At 41.1% G+C, this 20,118-nt stretch overlaps 1 protein-coding gene and 1 long non-coding RNA gene across 10 annotated transcripts in view; one reads left to right on the top strand and one right to left on the bottom strand.

Annotated features, from left to right (window-relative positions):
* GRAMD2B (GRAM domain containing 2B) overlaps positions 1-20,118 on the top strand; it is a 130,731-nt gene that overhangs the window by 24,152 nt on the left and 86,461 nt on the right. For 2 of the 9 annotated variants that reach the window (XM_070233138.1, XM_023617784.2), the window contains exon 1: positions 11,879-12,178. The exons of 3 other annotated variants lie outside the window; for them this stretch is intronic. In XM_070233138.1, the coding sequence (XP_070089239.1) occupies positions 12,096-12,178 (83 nt within the window). In that variant the 5' untranslated portion in view covers positions 11,879-12,095. Of the gene's footprint in view, positions 1-11,875; positions 12,179-20,118 lie in introns of those variants that run through there. 4 more of the 9 variants (XM_070233139.1, XM_023617785.2, XM_001504494.5 and 1 more) reach the window with 3 other exon arrangements.
* Positions 1,247-11,691, bottom strand: LOC111767823 (uncharacterized). The gene is made up of 3 exons (XR_002799687.2): positions 11,494-11,691; positions 11,064-11,185; positions 1,247-1,496 (listed from the first exon to the last, which is right to left on the bottom strand). It is a non-coding gene; the product is annotated as an uncharacterized lncRNA (long non-coding RNA).

The following is a 20,118-nucleotide window of genomic DNA, read 5'->3' as shown; positions in this document are numbered from 1 at the left end:
AGCTCAGAGAGGTTGAGTAACTTATCCAAGGTCACACACCCCAAAGGGGTAGATCAGAGATTTAAATTCAGGCTCCAGATGCCACTTACTCTTGCCCACCACTCGATATAGCATGTAAAGGATTTTAATGATGGTGGATTACGGGGCAGGATGAGGTGGGAAGATGGAGAGCTGAGTATAGAAAGCTTCTAGGAGGAAATGATAACTGAGATGTGCGTTATGAGATGGATACAATATAACCTCCCTTGCCTCAGTTTCCTTATCTCCAAACAAGTGGGATTGATGAGATTACCTCTAAAATCTCTTTGAATCTTTTAATCACTTTGGAATTCACCTCTTTTGACATCAGGAGAGATAGCACAAAGAGCAAGCTTTGGAAAACAACACAACTTAATTATTAGCTGTGTGATCTTGGGAGAGTTGTTTACCCTTTCTGAACCTTAGTTTCTTCACTGATGCAATGAGACAATCCTCATAGGATTGTTGTAAAGAGTAAATAATCTATGCTAGTCACAGGGCTTGGCACATAGGAGGCAATTAACTAATTTCAGTCTTTCCATTCCCTTTCCTTTTTCTTTAATTGTATATAATCTCAGTTCTTGAATTCACCTATATCTTAGATCATGGTGTAGCTGGCTACACATGAGTAGAGTACCCTTTAGAGGTAGATTGAAAAATAGGATATTTGGGGGGTGTCAAATATTTTCTAAAATATCTGGAAGGTTCTAATTTGCAATACCTCTATTTTATATTAAAATACTGTTTGCTTCTCTTGATCCTTTTGATTATACAATTCAACTAACTTATTAAATAGTCACACGATAAACTCGAGACCACGAGGTGAAGATACATACTATTCATAAGCCATGACTGATACGGCCTAGGAAGCTTTTGAGAGATGCTTCATAGGTTATGCAAAAAGTGTGCAGTTAAAAACTTTGTAATGTTACATACTGAAATAAATATGTGGATGGAAGTGGGCAGAAAAAGTCCTATCCAAAAGTTCTTCTGGCCTAATGTGAAGTTTTATTCTCAAAGATCAAGTAACAACAGAGATAATGAGAGATATATCTATAGAAAAGAGTAAAGAGACAAAGATCATATTGATATCCAAGAGAAAAAAGAGATTAAAAACTTTATGTAAGCAGGTGTTTTCTTTCTTCTGTTACTTTATTAACTCAGAAGATACCTAACAATGGGCTTGCTCTGCTAGCCCCGATCTGAGCCAATTAATCACAACGAGTTAGAGATTGAGAAAGGAAGTTTAATTAGATTAGCCAGCTAATCGGAAGATGGGTGACTTATGTCTCAAAAACCCATCTTCAAGGATTACAGAATCTTGAAGCAGTCACATAGGGAAAATGGGCGGTGAGGAGAGGATCCAGGGATGTCGGTCCCCAGGCATGGATGGGCTCCAGGCATCACATTATTCCATTCTTCTGTCAGTTGTGAGGGATACCTTGTAGGTGTGTTTCCCATCTGTGGTCGGCCTGTTCCTGGAGGGAAACTCACAGAACAAAGTTTTAATTTATCAAGCTATCAGGGAGTACATATGTAAGCAGAGGCCATAAATCAGGAGAGCATGTGAATTTTTTTAGAGCATGTGCAGAGAAGAGAATAGTCACACAGAGGAGGGGCCAGGGCCATTTAGCATAACAAGATGGCCTCACTTTTGCTCACTTACAAGAATAGATTTTTTTTCTTACCAGCTTTAGCTAAAGAGATTTGAGGCTTTTCTTTTCTTTTTACTTTTTTTTTTTTTTGAGGAAGATTAGCCCTCAGCTAACACCTGCCACCAATCCTCCTGAGGAAGGCTGGCCCTGAGCTAACATCTGTGCCCATCTTCCTCTACTTTATATGTGGGACGCCTACCACAGCATGGCTTGCCAAGCGGTGCCATGTCTGCACCCGGGATCGAACCAGCGAACCCCGGGCCGCTGAAGCAGAACGTGCAAAGTTAACCGTTGTGCCACCCAGCCAGCCCCTCTTTTTACTTTTTTAAACTGAAGTTTAATCTAAATATATTTAAATGAACAAATCTTAAGTGTACACTCAATAAATTTTTATATATGCATACACTCTTGTAATCACCACCCAGCTCAATATATATATAGAAAATTTCCAGCACCCCTTTTTTTTTTGAGGAAGATTAGCCCTGAGCTAACATCTGCTGCCAATCCTCCTCTTTTTGCTGAGGAAGATTGGCCCTGAGCTAACATCCGTGCACGTCTTCCTCTACTTTACATGTGTTTTCTGGTGGGAGCTAGAGGCTTTCATTACAAAGCTTACTCATTGGCAGTTTAGTTACCATTAGATACCAAGGCTCTAAGGAATTAGCTCACTGGGTGATAAACTGAAAACCATAGCCTGGAGCTTAAGAGAATCAGCCTTCAGGTTCTTACTTGTAGTAGAGTCAGATGACCTATTTCTTCCTTCTAGAGCAAAGTGATTAAAGAAAGCATCTGGAGAATTAAACCAGATTGTTTACAATCTCAAGGTCAACATAAATGTGACCAATGAGGTCTAAACAAAAATTCTGCCTTATGGTTAGCAAAGTGAAGGGAAATATTAACAATGAGTCACTTAGACTCAAACTCTTGACTGGGTCATGAAGCTATCAACTCTGTGCAAAGAGATGCCTCTGATTTGAGATCAAGGGAGCACAAACTTTAGGTTGTTCTTCAAGTAATTGTTATAATTTGACATGCTAACATACATTTGTTTTTACCCCACTGTTCTGATAACTTTCAGGTTATTTAATAGAAGTTGGGAGCACACTAAGTGACAGAGGGTAGCGTACTGGGCAGTAAGGCAATCAGATCCAAGAGTTTGGCTCATTAGATGCTTTGTCTAAACAAGTGAGCCATTACAATATTTTAGTTTGGTCAATGCTATAGAATGGTTATCAATAAATTTCCCAAACAGGGACACCTTTTGAGAATGAAATGGACTCTCTTATAATTATTTCAGAATAGTAGGACTAAATCAGGACCATCCCTAGCAAACCAGGACATACAGTCACTCTAGCTATCATAGGCCTCCACTCCATAAGCGTTCATATTGATTAACTCTTAATTCCAATGATTCCTTTACTAGTTGAGCAAAAGCTTTTACGGTGGCAAAGACATCTAAGAGAGGAAAAAATCCAAGGACACATGAGAGATCATAGCTGAGATCTAGCAAGTTAAATCTATCAATGCCTCTGATCTAGGGATGCGGCCTTAGCTTCTGACATAAAGAAATCAGCCTGAAGAGGGTCGAGGACTCAGAAGGGAACAGAGGGGACATCTTCTCTAGCTTTAGTAACTCCCTCTATCATATGACATAATACTCTACACACTGTGCCTTGTCATAAATAATGATGCTGATGAACTAAGGGAGAGCGATATCCTCAATTTGTTAAAATATTATCTGGTCAACAATGTGACAATGGTAATTAATAGTTTATATGAATTGAGTACTTACTGTGCACCTGGCATACTGTACCAATTCCTTTATATACATTAGCTCTTTAAATTCCCCAATGGTCCTATAAAATAGATACTACTGCTAGTCCCATTTTTTTCCCCACAGATGAGGAAACTGAGGCTTAGAGGCGGTAAGTCACTCGTCCAAGGTAGAAAGATGCATATTAGGATTCTCAGATCAATCTGACTCTTAACTATTCCCTTATTCTAACCCTCAGCCCCACCCCTCCCCAGTGAGGGCTCTTTTACTGCCAGCACCACCCATTCAACAAGCTCAAACAAGAGAGTTGTTTACTGAAAGGATACCACAGGCAATCCCCTGGACACCAAGGGCAGAAAAGTAAATATGGCAGGACCACCTGGGTGAGGGTATAACTGAGAGGCTAGCAACCAAGACCATTCCCACCAGCTCTCATCATCTGTTTCTTTGTAGTGTCTACTACTAATTTATATAATACTTTTGCAAAATCTAGGGGTTTGGGAGTCTATAGGACCAAGCATTTCCAAGGTCTGAATCTCCCTCTACTAGGTGTCTTATTAAAGAGCTTATTTTATGTTTTTTGATATGGAGGAAAGAGGAACTTTAATTTCATTTCTTTGAACACTACTAAAAATAAAAGTTAAATTCTGATTTTAATTAGTCAGTGATCTTAACACACAGGGAAACACTCCGTTTTCATCTGCTGTGCTTTTAAAAGTAGAAACTAACACAAAGAAGCCCTATAGGAAGAAGGTAAATGCACCTAGCTTCTCAAGTGAATAGATTTCAATAATTGCTTTCGCCTCATGGAATTGATTTAAAGTTGCCATTTTGCAATTAGTAAATGCAACATTTCTGTGTAAAAAGTCCCCCCCTCTTTCTTATAGTTAGTCTATATAAGGCAGAAACTGATATTGCTGTAACCATGAGATCCAGGGTCCTTTCCTTGATGCCAGCATTCTGTTACTTCAATGCTGTATTCCATTATTAGATTCACATTCTGGTACAAAGCACAGTGCTCGGACTAGAGCCCAGTTCTCCTGACTTCCAGCCTAAGCCTTTTTGACAAGTGGTGCAGATGTATGTGGGAGTGAGGGGGACGAGGGGTGAAGGTGGGGAGTGGTGGTGGCTTGTGTGTGATCCAAAACAGAAGAACACAAAGCATCATGTGGCCATCTCCTACCCCTGTCCATCATGTGACATCATGATGTTACTTCGTCCAGGTGTCTAGTTATGATATACGAACGTGATAGTTTTTGACTAAAGTTCTGTGTAAGTATGTTTTGTAAATATCTGTTTATTGAATTCTTTCCCACTCTACTGAAAATTCACTTATAGCAAGCAGATGCTTATTTATTTTCATACTTCTGTAACCCAGAATATAGCCTGGCACACAAAAGGCATCATTTTTTTGATGGTTGGAAAGAAGGAAGGAAGGACAGACAGACAGACAGACTGCACAATTTGCCTCAAATGAAGAGTCTATTTATAAAGTTTCAGCCAAAAAGTAAAAGCAAAGTAAATCTGCTTGAAAGAAATAGAAAAACTTCCTTATTGGCCTGAAATATTTTCTATGTTCCCTTCTCCCTTGTTCTTTTTTTACCAGCTTATTTATTAGATAATTTTAACAGATGAATAGTTCTACATAGAGAAGAGACTGGAAAAAGATAACAAAATGCTAACAGGAATTGTCAAAAAAGAATAATACAATGAAAGTATGTAAAAAAAGAATGAAAATTCAGAAAAAGCCATTAAAAGTGTGCCATATAGGTGATATAAAGAAAAAATGTAACTTGCAGAAACTACTTTAATAATAAATATTAACTGCTTCAAAGCGATGCACTGATTGCACTGCATGGACCTCACTGTCAAAACATTTCACAGGGAGGAAACAGAACACGCCCCAGCAGGGTACGAGGAAGGAGAAAGGCCAGGCCTCTTGCTGATCGTGTGTTCATTAGTTCCCAAAACAAGGAAAGGAAGTAGCTGGATGAATGTTTCTCTAAGAAAATATGAGAGATTCCATAAGTTGAAATTGTTGCCTGTGGATTGTAAACCGCGATTCTTGGACTTGCTCCCGAGCCAGACCATCTGGGAGTCATGGGACCTTTCTGACCTGTTTGAAGCACTTGCTGTCAACCAGCTGACAAGTGATAAGTCGCATGAGCCCAAGGTGTTCCTTTTTAAATTGGGGGATGGGAGGGATTTAAGTTATATTTCTTCTTCATTCACTCTTTTTCCCCCCTCCAAATTTAAAAAAGACCAATATTACTCAACATTAACATTTTACGTCAGGTAGAGTTCCAGAGGAGTATGCTTGAGAACCACTGGATAGAAACAAGCACCCAATGATTCATTCATTCATTCAACACATATTTATTGAGCATCTAACATGAACCAGGCACTGTAGATCCAGTGGCAAACACAACAGACAAGTCCCTTGTTTTTGAGAAGATTCCATTCTTGTGGGAGAGGGCAGATAATAAACAAACGGACAGAGAAGATAATATCTTTATGAGATCATCTCCCACCAAACTTGTCTTCCCTCGTTATATTCCAGGCACAGTGGAGAATAGCGCCTTCCTGCTGTTCCTTGAATATGCCAAATTTGGTCCTGCCTCGAGGCCTTTATCCACGCTCTTCCCTCCCGCTGACGCAAGACTTTGCACTGAGGCCTCACACAGCTTTCTCCCCCCCCACCCCCACTTCCCCAAGTCTCTGCTGAGACGTCACCTCAAAGAGGCTTCCCTGATCTTCCCATGGAGAATAGACCTCCCTTCCTCTCCGTGACTTTCTGCTTTATTTTCTTTCTATCTCTTATCTGTTGAAACTGTTATTCATGTGCTTACTTTTTTTATTTTCAGTCTCTCCCACTAGAATGTAAGAACCATGGCACCAGGGTTTTGCCAATTTTGTTCACCTCTGTATCTCACGCGTTTAGAACAGTGATGTTAGAAAGGCCCATTTGCACACATGCCCAGTGACAAAGTATCTATAGTCAGAGGGCCTAATCTAAGATCTGCACTGTGGTAGCTGGTCTCCAAAGACAGTCTCCGGTGAAATACACTCCTAGTATTCACACCTTGTGTAGTTCTCTTGCCTTGAACCTGGGCTGGCCCTGTGGCTCACCTTTGACCAATAGAATGCAGCAGAGGTGACTGACGTCCAAGGCTATCTCACAGGAATCCTTGGTATCACGGAACACGTGCTCTGGAGGAAGCCAGCCACTAAGTAAAATGTCCAACTATCCTGAGACTGCCATGATGTAAGGAAGCCCAAGCTAGCCATGTGCAGGGCCATGTAGAGAAATTAAAATGCTCAGCTGGTCCCTGGCTGTTGCAGCCATCCCAGCTGAAGCATCAGACTGGGGAATTGCACATCCAGTTCAGTATTGTCTTCAAATGACTCCAGCCCTGGGTCCCATCTGACTGCAGCTGCATGAGAGACCCCAAGTGAGAACCATCCAGCTGAGCCCTGTCAATCCACTGTGGCATGAGAGAAAATAATACATTATTGGTTTAAGCCACCAAGCTTTGAGGTGGTTAGTTATGCAGCAATAGATAACTACAAAATGCGGCCACCACAGATAGCTCCAGATTCATACATTTCTTTCCCCACAAACATTACATGTGTTGAAGGGTCCTTGGGCTCCCCCAACACACACTCTCTTATAAGGCACGTGTCTCTGCCATCAACAAACTCTGTTTTGCACTGTTCACTCTCCTACACCCCAACAACTACCCCCCTGGAAGTCAGGGGAGCTGAGTCTTCGTCCTCATGGGATCACTGTAATTTTGGCCAAGATACTCTCTGAAGCATAGGCTCTTCTCTGAAAAATTATGGTGGGGATTTGATTTTTAAATTTTGTTTAGTGTGTGGCAGGCAATCTTTTCCCCTTCCCTCAGATAGAAACTCACACAGAACGCAAATACATTCCTCTTAACACAGGTGCTAAGCTTAGTTCTTGCCTCATCCCTCAAGAGAGAAAGAGAGTATTTCAGATTTCCCCATCTGCAGTATAACTTGGCTTGGGAAATGCTGGTTCAAAACCATTCTATTTGGGGCCAGCCCGGTGTCACAGTGGTTAAGTTCGCATGTCCCACTTCGACAGCCCGGGGTTTGCTGGTTCTGATCCCGGGTGCGGACATGGCACCCCTTGGCAAGCCGTGCTGTGGTAGCTGTCCCACATATAAGGTAGAGGAAGATGGGCACGGATGTTAGCTCAGGGCCAGTCTTCCTCAGCAAAAAAAGGAGGATTGGAGGCAGATGTTAGCTCAGGGCTAATCTTCCTCAAAACAAAAAGAAAATTCTATTTTTTTTAAAATATTATTTTCAAAGGCCTCTATAGAAGGAGATTGCATAGCCTACGATAGATTCCCATTCCAATGTTTAATGGCTGCATTCATCAGGAAACTTTCCTTCATTTTTGACAGAAATTATTTAATAAAGGTCCCATTCATGTAATGCTCCTCAACCCTCATTCTTATGACTTTTTTTTAACAGTTTTTTTTTTTTTTTTTTTGAGGAACATTAGCTCTGAGCTAACATCCGCCGCCAATCCTCCTCTTTTTACTGAGGAAGATTGTCCCTGAGCTAACATCCATGCCCATCTTTCTCTACTTTATATGTGGGATGCCTGACACAGCATGGCTTGATAAGGGATGCATAGGTCGGCCCCCCGGGATCTGAACCAGTGAACCTCAGGCCACGGAAGCGCAGCACATGAGCTTAACCGCTAGGCCACCGGGCCAGCCTATCTTACAACTTTTTTATGAAGTTTGATAATTAAATTCTTCGGAGTCACTGTATGGCTTTCTTCTGAACTCTCTCAATTTTTTCCCATTTAATTCTCCTTTGGATATTGACTTTCAATTGAAAATAGGAATGGTCTGATGAATGTTCCTAGAATCCTCTGACTTATGACATTGATATATTAAATATTACGCACAGTTAAATTATTACAGAGCTTCCAGGTTACATCTTGATAAGAGAATCAACATCTAAAACATGTCATCAGACAACATGCATAAAATTACAGGAATGTGACAACACTTTACATGTACTTATATTGGCTAATAAATACATCCCCTGACACGTGCTATAAAGTAGGAAACTACCTGAACATACATTGGAACCTTATCTCCACTCACATCTCCAAACTCTGTCCCAGAGACTATGGACAGAAGTGCAGTGTATCTGATCAGTTAAAAAGAGACCAACAGGGGCTGGCCCCGTGGCCGAGCGGTTAAGTTCGCGCACTCTGCTGCAGGCGGCCCAGTGTTTCGTCGGTTCGAATCCTGGGCGCGGACATGGCACTGCTCATCAGACCACGCTGAGGCAGCGTCCCACATGCCACAACTAGAGGAACCCACAACGAAGAATGCACAACTATGCACCGGGGGGGCTTTGGGGAGAAAAAGGAAAAAATAAAATCTTTAAGAAAAAAAAAAAAAAAAAAAAGAGACCAACATTTCATCAGTAGTCTAAGCTGTTGAGTAGAAGCCCTTATCTACTGAAAGGCGCGAGTTAGCCATTTTCTACTGTACCTGCTTGAGTATCGGCTAGAACTCTTCTTTGATATTAGAAACAAGAAATTATGTTCCCAGAAGCTTAGAGGAAGAAAAGTAAAGGGTCTTTTTTTTTTTTTTTTTTTTAAGATTTTATTTTTTCCTTTTTCTCCCCAAAGCCCCCCGGTACATAGTTGTGTATTCTTCGTTGTGGGTTCCTCTAGTTGTGGCATGTGGGACGCTGCCTCAGCGTGGTCTGAGGAGCAGTGCCATGTCCGCGCCCAGGATTCGAACCGACGAAACACTGGGCCGCCTGCAGCGGAGCGCGCGAACTTAACCGCTCGGCCACGGGGCCAGCCCCGTAAAGGGTCTTTTATTGGAGCAAAGTCAAGGAGCCCCTTAAAATATATTTTAGCCATAATCTTATGTCTCAATTTTGTCACACTACAATGAAATTTCCCCTATTGTTTATCTGCTGCTGCTTTTTAAATACTGCATTCCATTTTATTGTATACTAGCCCCAAGGATAAACGAATGAGGAAGCTGTTTGACAACATCTTTTAAACCTAAGCGAACGCCACCAGGTAAAATAATGCAGTTTTCTTGCTCCTTTTGAATTCCTCCCCACTCTAGGAAAGCACTATCCGCTATTTTCCCCACCCACCACTACCCTCAGCCCCTCCCCTCCTTTCTCATTTAAGACCACACTATTGGAAGTCTTCAACCCATACACTAAAGAACAAGTTTCAGGGCAACTGCGTGCTTGTTAATTGAGCTGTAAATCCATGCTGGGGAAGCTCTGAACACTTGACCTTACTCATGCATCAAAAGAGGTCTGACCATGGTTTCTAAAAAGGTTTAACACAGAACTACCATATGACCCAGCAATCCCCCTCGTAGGTAGAAACCCAAAAGAACTGAGAGCAGGGACTTGAACAGATATTTGCACATCAACGTTCATAGCAGCATTACTCACAACAGCCAAAAGGTGGAAACAACCCAAGTGTTCACCAATAGATGAAGGGATAAACAAATATGGAATATACATACAATGGAATAGTATTCAGCCATAAAAAAGAACGAAGTCTGATACATGCTACAACTTGGATGGACCTTGAAAACATTATGCTTCAGGAGATAAGCCAGACACAGAAGGAAAAACATCGTATGATTTCACTTATATGAGGTACCTGGAATAGACAAATTTATAGAGACAGAAAGTAAAATAGAGGTTATGATGGGCTTGGAGGAGGGAGGAAGAAGGACTTATTGTTGAACGGGTACAGAGTTTACGTTGGGGATGATAAAAAATGTTTTGGGTATAGATAGTGGTGACGGTTATAGATACTGCGAATGTATTTAATGTCACTGAATTGTACACTTACCAATGGTTAAAATGATAAATATTATGTTATTTATATTTTCCTGAAATAAAAAAAATTACTTGGGGGAGCACAAAAGGTCAGTTCGGCTCTGAGCTCTGAGTGGGGGCGGGTTGGAGGACACCTGAGATTTAAGGAAAGAGTCATTACCCAGAGTTCAGGAGAGTGACGACTTCATCAAATCCCACTCCAGCCCAAGTAAGATGGGGAGCTCCAGGAGGGACTCGAAGGTGAAAGTGTTGGTGATGTCTGCAGGAAGAGCCAGTTATGGACACTGAAGAGACAGCTTCCAAGCTTCCAGGTCACCCAGAGCCTTCCCGACTCCGCCAAGCCAGGCTCCCCCAGTAAGGAGGGTCAGTGGTCAGGAATAAAGAGACAGAGCCCTGACCAGGTCAACTCTCACAGAATTTATGTAAACTTTTTCCCTTTGGCTTATTTGTCAAGTGTCACGAGAGTCAATTTTGGAGCAAGCAGGCTACAAAAAGATGCCTTTGTTCTCTCGGCCTAATGATAGAAGCTCATAAATGGAGTGGGAACAAGAAAACTTTGGAAAGCACTTTCATCTCTAAAATGTTTGAGGTTATTTAGAAGGGTAGGCAGGTGTTTTCTTTTACACACACACACACACACAAACACACACACATATATATAAATACTGTGGTTGTATATTCTTTGTGATTATCCCTAAATCTAAAATTAATTTTTAAAGAAAAAATGAAGGACTTACAGCCCCAGAGCATAGCCTTAGTAATTTTTCCCCAGCCATGTCATGCTCCACCGTTGCGCTTGTAATTGTTTTAAAGCAAAGTTAGGCTTCCAACAATAAGGTTTTTCTTATTCTCAACGACTCTGTAACAAATCAGAAAACCACCAACACATACATTATTTGCTATACGAAGTGAATCTTTACAATAATGCCTGCAACATGGTAGCTCTCAAAACTTTGTTAAATGAGTTCATAGATGCTTCAAATGCAAAACTTCAGACAGAACCAGCAAGTTAATACCTCACCCAAAGGCGGGAAGACGAGGCATTCATTTTATTGGTTGAGTGCATTGTAACTAAGTTGCTAATGAGGTTTTGATGAATGCTTCTCCCCCGACAGAACTAGGAAGGGTTAACCAGGTGACCCCCTAAAAGCAACCACCTTTTAGTACCTTTGTTATTGAACTTTAAGCCCTGACCAGGCCGTCCTCAATGAGGCAACATCCTGTCTGAATAATTTAGGCAGGAGCAGAGGCCAGCCCACACAGAGCATCTGTTGAGAGAGAGCCTCCCTCGGTCGTTTCCATTTCCTGTATCTGCAGCCGGCTGCCCATTTTTAAAATCCCCTAGTTAAGTCCGGGTAGAAAAAACCCTCCAGTTTACGAGGAGGCTAAATATATGGTGCCTTGTTAGGCAAATGTTTCACCTGCTCGGCCAATTAGCTTCCTCTCCCAGAAAGACTCGTTCAACAGGTTTCCTTTTTCTCTTCCTCTGCCTCCTGGGTTGGGGCAAGAGGCTGTCACTTCGCTTCGACCCTCCCCTTCCCTCCCTCCCGGCTCTTCCACGCTCGCTCGGCCCAAGCGCTCGGGCTCGAACGTGTCCAGGTCGGCAGGCGTCGCGCTCGGCCGGCCTGGATGCGCCGATCGCCGGGGGCGCAGGGGACGGCGCGGCGTGGCTCCCGGGCCTGCGCCCGGACGGGGAGACCCGAGCGGGAGGAGGGGGAGCGGACTGCAGGCGCGCGGGGGGCTGAAGGTGCCCTGCAGACGCGGCCCTGATGACTGAGCTACAGCAAGATGTGGACGACACAAAGCCTGCCAAAGTGCTCGGGAAGAAAGAGAGCAAAGTTGGCTCAGCCCAGTAAGTAGGCTCCGCTGGGACCCAGCCGGGGCGGCGGAAAGTGCGCTGCTCAAACTTTTCTGCCAGGGACGAGTTTGGAGTGGAAACGGTTTTCTGGAACTTTAACATGGACAGCCCTGAGGCTTGAACTCTTTTCCGTGGCGCCGGGTCTCTTTTCTTCTCAGATTCTGTAGTAAAGAAAAAGCACCGGAGCATTTCAGGAATGTCCTGTAGCTTGCAGTCCGGTGGGGATGTGAATTATTTGAGCTGAAAGCACGATGGGTGTTTTATAATACCCGAGGGAGGTGTGCGGATCTCGAAGCCGTGTCAAGAAACAGCGCTCACATTTATTTCAGTTGTCCTACTTCTTAATGACGTGTGGCTAGATGCTGTTGTCTGGTAGATGTCCTCTGGTCATTAGCTTCACAGTGATGTGTATTTTGTCATTGGATTCCGAGCTTGGGAGTATCTTTCCTCCGTTCCCTTCGCTGTTCCCCTCAAGAGAGAGGAAAAGTAGTGGAAAAAATAGGCTTTATCTTTCGCCTCAAAGACTGCCTGCCTTTGGTTGGGTACTTAACACAAACTTGTTACACACTTATTTTTGAGAGAGGGTGTAAGGGTGGAGTGGGGGAGCACAACTAATATGGATTAAAACACTTCAAATATTGGTGATGACTATCCTCGTATAAGATTCATGTGCATAATAGGATTTTCACATTGTTTGACCTGTAAACTCTTATGGTTTAAGAAACTGAAAACGCAAATATTTTGGTCACAAGGATTAGTTTCCTGTAATGAAACTTATTTATCTTCCCCTGTACTACTTTGGTTTTTTTTTTTTTTAATCCAGAATGACTATTTACATGGTTATTAGTCCCAAACATTCTTCTTTTAGAAAGGAAAAGAATCTTTCAGTATTTGCTTATTTGCTATATCCCTATAACATTAAGTAATAATAAATGTTTAAATATGCCCAGATGTATTTTTTGTGTTACCAAGCTGTTGGGGGTGCTTAAGATGCTGTAGTTATACTAGTATAAACAGATGATAAAATTTTAAATAGTGAAGATTCAATCTCCATCATTCATTATTTCAGCGTTTACTCGTTTTTTAAAACCCAGCCTGGTTCCACATAGTGACTTGTGTTCATAAAAGCATATTCCATCTGTATCTCTGTTGAAGTTTAAGCTAAAGTTTTGGAAGAAGAAGAGCTTTATTAGCTGCTTTGATTTGTTGTTTCAAAGGCTTTGGTCCTGTTGTGTTCCAGTGTCTGCTTTCCTTGGCTGCTCTTTCCTTTGCCCTCCCAGCATGGTCGACTTAAGCTGATGTTCTTTCCTCTATGAGAGATCAAAGATGACAGAAAAAGTTGCTCGAGGTATAACCCTCACAAATGTTTTTGTTTTCTCACCCAAAAATAAAATCCTAACTCTATACTGGTAATTCAAACCCAAGAAAAAGAACTAGCAAATGACATCTATTTCCTTTGCACTTGATCATTCTTGCATATACTTTACTTCTCTGAGGAAGATGTTTTGTGGATGGTCTTACCACCGTTTCATAGATGTTGGAGGTGACAGGAAAACTTGAAACTCCTAGGACAGAACTGATCCAGAGGCAATATTTAGTTCCATTTACACAAAGCTGAATGATTCAAATCCACCCTATAGCTACTCAATTTTAAATCTTCACATTCTCGGTGGTCTAATCTCCTTGGTTAAGGAGATTGTTTTCATTGAGTGGAAAAGTCTGCTAGGGCTTTTAGACTAATTCTATTAACTTAAAACTCTAGATGTTGGGGAAATAGTTTTGTAGAATATAAGCGTAACAACATTGAGGCTCAAGGCCCCAGCCCTTCATTTGGAACAGCCAGTTTCACAAATTTATTTTGGTTCAACAAATATTGGAAAACCTCCTATTTGTTAGTAATAGTGGGGAATACAAGAATGAGTGTGATTTGGTGTCTGCCCTTCTGGAGCTCTAAGAGCGGTGTTAAGAGGAGGCACGTGTATATTACTGTGTTTCAGGGGACATTGGTAGCCATTGCCATATTAAACACACAAACAAGATATTATAAAAAGTTTGGCCTGTAACTGAATCTTCTCCACAATCAGGATGTTTATCCATTTGGCAGTCTTTGGTAAATATCTCTTGGTTTATTGGGTTGTTTGTTTTTCCCTACAAAGTGGTAATTTCCGGGCCTACGGAAGTCACCTCTGATTCTGGCTGAGATTTTAGAAACTCTCTTCTTCTGGGCTCTTAAACTATTGCTTTGATAACAGAATAAGAGTAATTTTAAGACGGAGGTAATTATCACAGTGATATATTAGTGTGATAATTCCATATTTGAAATCATTTTGAGTAGCAAAATTTTTATGCTTAGAAACCCAGTCTAACCTCTGTTTTGAACTTTGTAACTTAGATTAATTATCACCACGCTCCAAGTTGTTGAAGTCCAGGTGTCCCTTCTTCTGAGTATTAGAATGGCTTGCTCCTCCCCATTTCCCTGGGTCTGTAACTACACCCACATAGGCGTCACCCCCAGAAGCTGGACTCCTCATTAATAAGGGCTGGCATTTATTGAGAATGCTTGTTATGTGACAGGCAGTGTGCTCAATACTTTACAATTACTCTACAGAATGAGGTAGATTCTGTCATGATCTCCATTTTACAAATAAGAACATTGAAGCTCAGAGAAGTTAAGCAACTAGGCAGAGATACAGTTAATAAGAGAACAGCTCAAGTTCAAGTCCAGGACTCTTAACTCTAGAGCCTGGGCGCGAATACTTCATCTTTACTCCTCTACTCCATAATCTATGATTGCCCCTTCATGACCTACTCTAAAAAACAGGCCTCTCTGCCAAGAACTTGAAACTTTTAATGATCTGGACACACATGGACCATTTCAACCTCATTTCCTAATCCTAGCCAGCATGGGCATCTTTTATAGCCAACCAATCATACTAGCAGCCCTAGACCCAAGAGGTGATAATACGGATGAATAAGGAACAGGTGTGCCAAACATAGGACTAAATGAAGTTCCCTTCATTCTTCCCTCCTCATCTCTATTACTTTGCTTAAGCAGTTCCCTCTCTCATTTCTCTTAGTGTATTTCTAAAAATCAGCTCAGGTTTTCCTTCATTTAAAGTCTTCCCTCATCACCGGCCGTGCTCATCTCTTCCTTATCAGTGCTCGCCTTGTATGTATGGGTCAGCCCCATAGAATTTAGCTGCTGCCATTATTACTATTAATTAATAACTTTTATTGAATGTTTAATATATACAAATTGCTGTTTTAAGTTGTTAATGTATATTAACTCACACACTAGTCCTGTGTATATTAGTTAACTTTCCCCTAAGTAGATTGCAAACTGCAATCACAACTTTCCTCATTGAAATTCTCAAAGCGCCCAACAGTCACTTTCAATAACCATCTGTTGGTGATCTGAGACCCCAATCCCTCTAATTAAGGTATATAATATGCTTATAGCTGACATTCATTCTCAGGGGAAATTCTACTCTTTTAAAATTTCTTAATCAAATTTGCTATCAGTAGCAGTTAGAATTTTTAGGTGCATTTACTTGCCTGAAAGCTGAGGTTTACGTATTCATCTTTATGCTAGAAGTGAGGCTGCAGATTTATTCATTACCAAAGTGCATATTTGATTAAAAAATACAACCTACTCCTTTCCTAACCAAGAACTGGTAATTTAGCTCTGTGTTTCCTTTTGAGATCCTGGTTTTCCCCCACTCTCAGTACCTTTTTCATTCTGAATTTTATGTTCCCAATATAGACAGTTCTAACATAGCTTCACTTTTTGGCACACATTTTATGAGATACACTTTTTTTCTTAAAGTCTCTTGTGGATCTAATTTAGTAATGGCCACGTTACTTTTAATGAATTTCAAAAAGTATCTAAAACTATTTCTGGGCAAAAGTTATCTTGATTCATATTTCATATAATTACATCACATGTGACATAGATTTATTTATAATGCAATTTGAATTTTTAACATTTAACTTTTAATTACTTGGGACATAAAATTTCTAGAAATTTATTCAACTCTGTATGTGGAGAAAAAGAGGGTGAATGTGGGCAATATAAACATTTACCTTAAAAGGGAGCTCTCTAGTAGTATCAAGAAATAATAATGATTTTAGGGACATATTTTGACTTTAAATGGTGACGGCAAGAAAAAATAGATTGCCTGCAGTGAAAACATTTATCATTCAACTATATGTCTTTGTGCATGGCGTATTGGGGATACTTGACAAGCAGAATAAGAGCTGAAGTTGGGAATTGATCTTGGATTGGAAGCAAGAGGAGCAAAGACAAATATTTATTGAACATAACTTGATTTCTTAGTGCTTGCTTAACTCCTAACTTTGAAAGTTTCCGTTTAGCAAGAGAATCTCTATATTGCATATGTATTATCTTTCCATATGTTTGTATGTACACATACTTTTTCGTTTTTTGTTGTTTTTTTTTTTTTTGAGGAAGATTAGCCCTGAGCCAACATCTGCTACCAATCCTCCTCTTTTTGCTGAGGAAAACTGGCCCTGAGCTAACATCCGTGCCCATCTTCCTCCATTTTATATGTGGGATGCCTGCCACAGCATGGCTTGCCAAATGGTGCCATGTCCTCACCCAGGATCCAAACCGGCAAACCCCGGGCCGCCAAAGCGGAATGTGCACACTTAACCACTGCGCCACCAGGCTGGCCCCCATATTTTTTTCTTTTGTAATTTTAATGTCCAGGTTACTAAATCTGACAGATTGCCTAGTGCATTTTTCCATATAAATTTTTGGAATAGGAAGAAAAAATTATAATGTGTTAGAAAATATAAAAATTAAAACAATGGAGAGGTTTGAAAAGATGGAGAGAAATAAACAGTGTGTTCTGATTTAAATGTTTTGGAAGAAAATTTAATGAACCAAATTGGCTGTAAGACTAGAGGTTAATATCACATGAAATTGCTGATTTGTCAAGGCAGTACGTAAAGTGGGTAAGAATGCAGGTTCTTCATACAACTCAAGAACAAAAGAACAACCAGATCAAAAAATGGGCAGAAGATATGAACAGCCGTTTTTCCAAAGAGGATATGCAGAAGGCCAACAGGCACATGAAAAGATGTTCAGCATCACTAATTATTAGGGAAATGCAAGTCAAAACTACAATGAGATATCACCTCGCATCTGTCAGAACAGCTGTAATTAAGAAGACAAAAAATAACAAATGTTGGAGAGGATGTGGCGAAAATGGAACCCTCATACACTGCTGGTGCGCATGCAAACTGGTGCCGCCACGATGGAAAACAGTATGGAGATTTCTCAAAAAATTAAAAATAGAAATACCATATGATCCAGCTAGCCCACTGTTTATCCAAAGAACATTAAATCTACAATACAAAGAGATTTGTGCACCTGTATGTGCCTTGTAGCATTATTCACAATAGCCAAGGTAGAAGCAACCCAAGTGCCCATCAGTGATAATGGATAAAGACGATATGGTATATATACAATGGATACTACTCAGCCATAAAAAAGGACAAAGTTGTCCGATTTGCAACAACGTGGATGGACCTGGAGGGTGCTATATTAAGCAAAACAAGCCAGATAAAAAAAGACAATCGCTGTATGATTTAGCGTATGTGGAAGATAAACACATGGATTAGGAGAACAGAGTAGTGGTTACAAGAGGGGAAAAGGGTAGAGGGTGGGCAAAAGTGGTAAAGGAGCACATAGGTATGGTGACGGGTCAAAGCTAGGCTATTGGTGGTCGACAATGCAGCCTATACAGGGGCTGATATGTGATGCTGTATACCTGACGTTACACAATGTTATAAACCAATATGACCTCAGTAAAATAATTTGTTTTCTTCCTCTTTGTCTCCCCAAAGCCCTCCAGTACATAGCTGTATATTCTAGTTGTAGGTCCTTCTGGTTGAGCTATGTGGGACGCGGCCTCAGCATGGCTTGATAAGCGGTGCCATGTCCATGTCCAGGACCCAAACTGGCAAAACCCTGGGCCGTAGAAGCACAGCGTGCGAACTTAACCCCTCAGCCACGGGCCAGCCCCTCAAATAATTTTTTTAAAAAAGATAATCTATGGCACTATGACCCTCAATAAATATTCTTTGACATAATTACAAAAAAAAAAAAGAATGCAGATTCTAGGAAACTAGGATTTGAAATCTGACTTTCCTTTTTTCCCAGAATTGTGACCCTAGCAAGTGGCTTAGCACCTCTAGTTCTCAGTTTTGTCATCTGTAGGGGGGAGTTCTTAAGTCATCTGTTTCATATAGTGTTGCTTGGAAGTTTAAATGGAAAATGTAAGAAAGGCACTTCAGGGGCCGGCCCCGTGGCCGAGTTGTTAAGTTCGCACCCTCCACTTCAGTGGCCCAGAGTTTTGCCAGTTTGGATCCTGGGCGCAGACATGGCACCGCTCATCAGTCCATGCTGAGGTGGCATCCCACATGGCTCGACTAGAAGGACCTGCAACTATAATATACAGCTATGTACTGGGGGGCTTTAGGGAGCAGGAAAAAAAAAAAAAAAGAAATGTACTTCACCTAGTGCCTGATATTGTCAGCTCTCCATAAATCATAGCTTTGTTAGTCCTCACCGTTGAGGGTCTGGGACATGCTATGGGGTAGGGGTGGGAGCAGGATAAAATGTAATTAAACTAAAAAGTCAAAACTCAGAAGGGGGCTGGCCCCGTGGCCGAGTGGTTAAGTTCCTGTGCTCCGAGTTGGTGGCCGGGGATTTTACCAGTTCAGATCCTGGGTGTGGACATGGCACCGCTCATCAGGCCATGCTGAGGCGGTGTCCCACATGCCACAACTAGAAGGACCCACAGCTAAAATATACAACTATGTACTGGGGGGATTTGGGGAGAAAAAGCAGAAGATAAAAAGAAGATTGGCAACAGTTGTTAGCTCAGGTGCCAATCTTTAAAAAAAAAAACTCAAAAGGCTTAAACTCTTACAGTAGCACACAGTAGTGTTCTGTTAGATGAGCTTTCATTCCATCAGCTCCACTGTGAGGATATTTCTGACAGTCGTGAGCATTCCCATGAATCCAATGTGGCATCTTGTTTTTAGTTTATGCTAAAAGAATCTCATGCCATTACTATTTAGTGACCTGCCAGCTTATTGAAATATTACTTACTGATTTGGTATTACCACATCTGTCATCCAATACTTTTACCTATGATGCATTCATTTCCACACCCTGCTTCCTGACGCTGAGCTTTTCTCTCGTGGCTCTACATCTTTAAACTGCTGAATTTTTTCCTTTTGCTAATCTCCGGCAGAACCCTCCTTCAGAATCTTTCTAATTCTTTAAATGCTCAGCTTTAGGCACTTCACACATTTTCAAATGGCATAAAGCACAGGTCCTGGAGAGAGACTTCTCCACAGCTACCTTAGTAATTACTCCTTCTCCTTAAAGAAATGCGAGTGTTTTTATCCAACCTCATGTTTGATTATTTACCCTTAGAAGATAAGCAGAGCCAAGTTAAACTGCATTGCATAAAGTAAACCAGTTTATATGCACTCACTCTCTCACTGGTCACTCCACTGTGCCAGAGGTTCCTACCTTCATAATGGGACATGATGTCCCAAGATGCAGATTATTTTTAAGAGGTTTATTGTGATATGTTTTACATGTCATAAAATTTACCCATTTCACGTGTACAATTCAATGATTTTTAGTAGCTTTACTGAGTGGTGCACCATCACTGTACCCAGTTTTAGAAAATTTTCACCCCCCTAATAAGATCCCTTGGGCCCATTTATACTTAATCCTCATTCCCACCCATTTACCTCCATCTTCAGCCCCAGGTAGTCACTAATCTACTTTCTATCTCTATTTATTTGCCTTTCGTATAAATGGAATCATGTAACAGTTGGTCCCGTATCTGGCTTCTTTCACTTAACATCATGTTTTTGAGATTCATCCA

This window comes from Equus caballus, chromosome 14, assembly GCF_041296265.1.
Source record: "Equus caballus isolate H_3958 breed thoroughbred chromosome 14, TB-T2T, whole genome shotgun sequence".
Taxonomy (NCBI): Eukaryota; Metazoa; Chordata; class Mammalia; order Perissodactyla; family Equidae; genus Equus; species Equus caballus.
The sequence above is the reverse complement of the archived record's forward strand: the minus strand, read 5'-3'. Positions and strand labels throughout refer to the sequence as shown.